The following is a 5,152-nucleotide window of genomic DNA, read 5'->3' as shown; positions in this document are numbered from 1 at the left end:
GGCACCCAGGCAAAGACAAACAATTAATACTGCAGAGGACCACAAGGCTCACACGTGACCTCGTGTAACCCAAAAAGAGAAAATTCCATAACAATAGTTACAGTTAGGCAGATCACAAATCTGATTGAAATGTGTCCTGTTTACTACATGCTAATCAGAGTTGGCTTTTCTTCAGTCCAGAGGCTGCTGGCTGTTTGGTAAATGCCAGAAGAAGCATTCACTGTCTCTCTTTAGTGTATTAGCTGCTCACATTTCCTAATTATCACTGAACACAAAATAACTGCTGAGGCTGAAGAATATCATTAGCTCCGCAGGTATTTGGTCTTATAAGCTACAATAAAAACTTTAATAAACATAAATCAAGTTTGATTATAGCACAATCTATCTATCTGACACATAAAACATTTCCAACACACAAGACTTTTTTACTTTTTTATTTTTTGGAATGCAATATATTTTTCAAGACAGATTTATAAATACTCAAAGATGCTGTACAGGAGGAAAACATTAAAACAGTACACTAAAAAGACACAAAGCAACTGTCCAATGTGCAAAGTCTCAGTCCTTGCCGCGGCAGCCCAGGGTTTGAATCCGACCTGTGGCTCCCCACATTTCTTGTCACTCTTCAGCTGTCTCTGTCAAATAGTTTGAAAAACCCAAAAATATAACACAAAAAGTGTTTTTGAAGGTGTGTAGGTCAGTGCAGTCACAGAAATGTTTGGATAGGAATTTTCAGAGGGAGCGGGCAGCTATGAGGAAGTCTTTGTTGCCCTGGGGTCGGTACTTGGTCCTGTATGGTGGAGTCAGGAGGTTTTGGATAGTGTGCCATACAGGATGCTGTTGAAATCTATTCTATGTGATGAAGGCTTGGAGGTCTGGCTGTTTTTCTGATGATGATCATGTCTGATTTGTCATAGATTTGAAACAACAGAGATGGCAGCCAAGTAATCCTCCTCTTGATTTGTTGTTTTGTTCGACTTAGATGAATGAATGAAAATGTCTTTAATAGTTTTGTCATTCCTCATTTGTGACCCTTGACATTCAAAGTGTGACCCTGGCAGTGCCGTGTATCTGTGCTGTATCAGCTTTCTTTTTTTTACTGACCATGCAGAAAATCCCCTCTGCTTGTTTGTTTAGCTAATTCGAATGGCATTATTCCAAGTGGATTCCTCCTGAGCCAGTTTGTCCAACAGCTTAATGTCTCCAACTCACTTAAAAAAGAAAAAAAAAAAGCTTAAAGCTGCTGTCCATCAGGCTCAGACCCTCCCCCAATGACAAAATCCTCCAATTGAAGCTTTTTAACTGGGATGTCAGTATATTCTAAATTCTTATGTGACCTAAGGAAGGTCAAATGAATGTTAGCTAAAAATATCAGTTCATGCTTTTTCTTTAGTCTCCCAAAAGAACAAACAAAGGTTAACTGATGTCAAACTCTGAACTTCAGATAATTTGTCAGCTGAATCATGATCCGAGATTACTTTGGGTCGAACTCTAAACATGAAGTCATTCTATGCACAAATGGTTCACTTTTGTCGATATGATTATGACTTGCATATACAGTTGATATACATTTCTTTCTGTTGTTGTAATCATCACAGTCACCTTTCCACGATACATGTAACACACTTTCATTGATGTTCTAGTGTGTAGCTGAAAATAGTAGCACCACAGTGGCCATGAGACCTACAGCCCAGCCAGGGAGGCTCCTCTTTGCTTCACCTGAAAGTAGACAGAGGTAGAAATGAACAATTTGCTGTGTTGCTTTAGCGTTTGGACAGACAGGTAAAAGTTGTAGTTCTCTTATTGTTCTGGAACTCGTGAATCATGTTGAAAACAAGTTTTGTGGTCACAGAAAAATGAGAACTGCTTTTTTTTTTACATTATTACATGCCATTTCCAACATTCCATGCAGCAACAGACAGAGGAAGTACAAGAGTTCAAGCGTCACTCACAAACAGATTTTGATGATATGGTCCTTGCTAAATGATTAATCTGTTAGCAGAGACTTGATTTTGTTTATTCAGCTAAACAAGCTGTGAGGCATTCAATTCATGAATCAGTTTTAATGACTATAGTTTGGTTGTAGTAACTTAGAAATACAACTTTACCATCTCTTTACAAAATGTTAACATTATACTGTACTTGCACTTTTTGGATGTCATTCTGTTGGATTATTAAGACATTTTACTTTCCGGTAATAGTAATTAATAGTTGAGTTTTTGGTGGTGCAGCATTCAGTCATTAGGGTTTTAAACAAACTCACATTTTGAGCAGAAACCAAAAATAAACAAAAACAAAATGAATTTCTTTTGTAACGCGATTACGTATTGTAATTTAGCTTCTTACATAGGATAGCAGTAAGTCATTGTTACATTTAAACAGAAAATGATTTGTTTAAATACTAATAGATATCAAAAGGTTATTATAGGCTGTTATTTGCACATTCAATACAGGATAATACAAATCCTGGTGAAATATGGTTCAAATGTGGATGATCAATGAAATATTTAGTGAAAAAGACCCTCACTTTTGAAAAAGCTCGCCGGGAGTAAGAATTGCACTGATTGCATTGACTTTGGAAAACACCAGAAAACACTGGTGAAAAGCAAAATGATGACTGAAAGCATTATTCTGGCTCTACTATATAAAGAATTTAAATTTCAAACCATTACATTGCTAAGACATGGAATTAAAAATATGTTCCCTTTTTAAATAATAACCTTCTCTTCATAGTGAAGGTGTCAACAAAAAAGGAAATAATAATAAAATAATTGTTCTTAATAACAACAGTTCAGTCAGAAATAGGCATGGTTTTAAAAATGATAACTATTTACAGACTGTGTGAGCTACTCCGAATTCTCCTTTACAATAATTCACTATGGGTCTTAAAATATGCAATAATATAGATGAATTATTATGGCAATAGAATATACCTTTTACAGGGCCCTTGCTGGCCACTTGTTACCACTAGCTGGTAACTCCATACCCTTGTGGAAGTCCCAGAAACTTACCTTTGTTTAAAGCATGTGTGGCGTTCACAGCTACGTTTAGTGTAGGATTGTGGAAGAGGCAGATCACAGATCGATATAGACCTCCAGGGATATCAATCCTGCTGCTGATATTGTAGAGATGATTTTCACGGTCCTGTACTGCTCTGGTGTAAACATCCCTTGGGTCTACAAAGTGTTGGGAGTTGTTAGAGAGGTACTGGAGTCTCCACTCCACCAAAGGTTTGGGAAATCCTCTATGTGTATTGCACACTGCAGTCATTGTTTCCTCATTCACAGCCAGGTCAACGCTTGTGTAAGGAACTGCGAATAAGAGAGTGACGTTAGAATCTCTGACAAAAACATCATTTCTGTCATTACTTTTAAAGCAGTAGACACCACTCTCATGTTTGTCTTCTAATATAAAGCTGAAGCCAGCTTAGCTTAGCATAAAGACTGCTACCTTGGCTCTGTCCAAAGGTAATATAATCTTCGTACCAGAATCTCACTTTTGTTTTAGTCTTTATTCTGAGCTAAGTGCCTGTGATGGTTTGTCTGAATATTTAACAGACAGATATAATAGTAATATGAATCCTCTCATCTATCAATAAGAAAAGTGAAATCTTTGTCCTTACCTGCAACATGTAAAGTATGGCAGCAGATTTGTTTGTGTTCAACGTATCCCCTCGGCCCCTTGTCAAAGACTGCAGCAAAAACCTGGAAAACTCTTCCGTCATCTTGCAGCTCTGGTTTTCCAAGTTGGACTGAAATATTTCCTCTAATCATGTGTTGTGGAAAGGCTGTGATCCTGCCTCGATAAAGTTCATTTACATGGCTTGACATCTCATTTCCCTTATTAAAAGAGTACAAAACACAATGTCTTTCGTCCTGCCAGTAAAAGCGCAGATTCTCTAAGTGCACTGGATCTGTGGTTATCAGGGTACACGGGAGTACCGTTGATTCGCCAACAGTAGTGTTGACATCAAGAGCCACTGTTGCATCTGGGACTATAAATAACAGAAAACAGAAGTATATCATTTTCTAGCTCAAGCTTTTTTATTCTCATTTAAACTGTTTTAGTTCCAACACACTCAGTGACTGGAAGAACTAAATTGCATTAAAATGTAAAAAACAAACAGAAAACTTACCTAACAGGAGAAGGTAGACTAAGACGCACATGCCTGAGAGACTGAGCTTACTTTTGAAACACATTAAAAGCCAGCCACTCAAAATGATACAAAAGCAGGATGTACACACACAACTTCCCGTTTCTTCATTTGATAGCATGCTGACTGATCATTTATATTTATATAAGAATATAGAACTAAAAACTAAAGAAGCATATACAGAAAACAGACCAAGGTCTTCGGAGGACACGAGGTTAGGTGAGACACAAAGTTCCATGTTTCGTGAAGTCAGGGGATGATGACACAATTTCTGTTTCGTTTTTAAAATGAAGGCGGCAGGTGGGGGGTGGGGCGGTGAACAACAACCTTGTCGTGTTACTAGAATTACCTCTGTGTTTTTTCAAGTTATTGCAGTTATTAGTCAGAATGGGGAGGTGACCTACCAGAATAATCACTCAGTAATATAGAAATGCATCATGACAAGAAGTAGTAGGGGAAAGATGACAAATCACTTCTGCTGCATGAGTTCATATTCAGTTGTTGAAGATTAAAGGGGAAGCATTTCAGTGGTGGAACTACTAACAACTCAAAGACATTAAAAAAAGTTGCTCAAAGTAGACAAGGCTTTTATTAGCTTCAGGTCGCAACCCCAAAAAGTTTGGGAACCACTGGTTTAATTTATTGTGTTTTATAGTATTGTATTTTAAAACCATAGCAAATGTACTGTGATAACGGGTGGCTTTAGTGGACCAATGAGGCAAATTCTGAGTTCACGAGAAAGGGTGTAAGACGGACTGAAGATGACGGGGTTCAGGAAAGTGATTAGATGGGAACTGGGAGACTCGTGAGGGCAGATGACGACGGGGAGGTGAGGAGGAGGAGGAGAGGGTCCGGGAGAGGAGCGGGTCCAGAGGGGTAGCGTGCTGAACATGGGCAGGCGATCTCGGGTACAGGAAGACAGAATCAAAAAACGAGGCAGGAAACACGGGGAGGCAGAGAACAAAAAAACACTTCAAGAAACACGAGGAGTTCAGGGAA

The 5,152-nt window shown here is 38.4% G+C and overlaps 1 protein-coding gene across 1 annotated transcript; it reads right to left on the bottom strand.

Annotated features, from left to right (window-relative positions):
- Positions 1-433: 433 nt before the first annotated feature.
- LOC104940372 (T-lymphocyte activation antigen CD86) lies at positions 434-4,399 on the bottom strand. Its single transcript, XM_010756961.3, has 4 exons — positions 4,136-4,399; positions 3,623-3,994; positions 3,012-3,311; positions 434-1,719 (listed from the first exon to the last, which is right to left on the bottom strand). Exons 1-4 carry the CDS (start codon positions 4,272-4,274, stop codon positions 1,640-1,642), a joined length of 891 nt encoding a protein of 296 aa, XP_010755263.2. The 5' UTR covers positions 4,275-4,399; the 3' UTR covers positions 434-1,639.
- Between the last annotated feature and the right edge of the window lie 753 nt (positions 4,400-5,152).

The sequence above is a fragment of the Larimichthys crocea genome, chromosome I (genome assembly GCF_000972845.2).
Source record: "Larimichthys crocea isolate SSNF chromosome I, L_crocea_2.0, whole genome shotgun sequence".
Classification (NCBI taxonomy): Eukaryota; Metazoa; Chordata; class Actinopteri; family Sciaenidae; genus Larimichthys; species Larimichthys crocea.
This window is presented reverse-complemented; position numbering and strand designations above follow the sequence as displayed.

Coding starts and splice junctions, on each gene's coding strand:
- LOC104940372 (XM_010756961.3), bottom strand. CDS start 4,274: ATGCTATCAAATGAAGAAACGGGAAGTTGTGTGTGTACATCCTGCTTT. Junction 3,312..3,622: donor CCATACTTTACATGTTGCAG/GTAAGGACAAAG, acceptor TCTTATTCGCAG/TTCCTTACACAAGCGTTGAC. Junction 1,720..3,011: donor CACACATGCTTTAAACAAAG/GTAAGTTTCTGG, acceptor GTCTACTTTCAG/GTGAAGCAAAGAGGAGCCTC.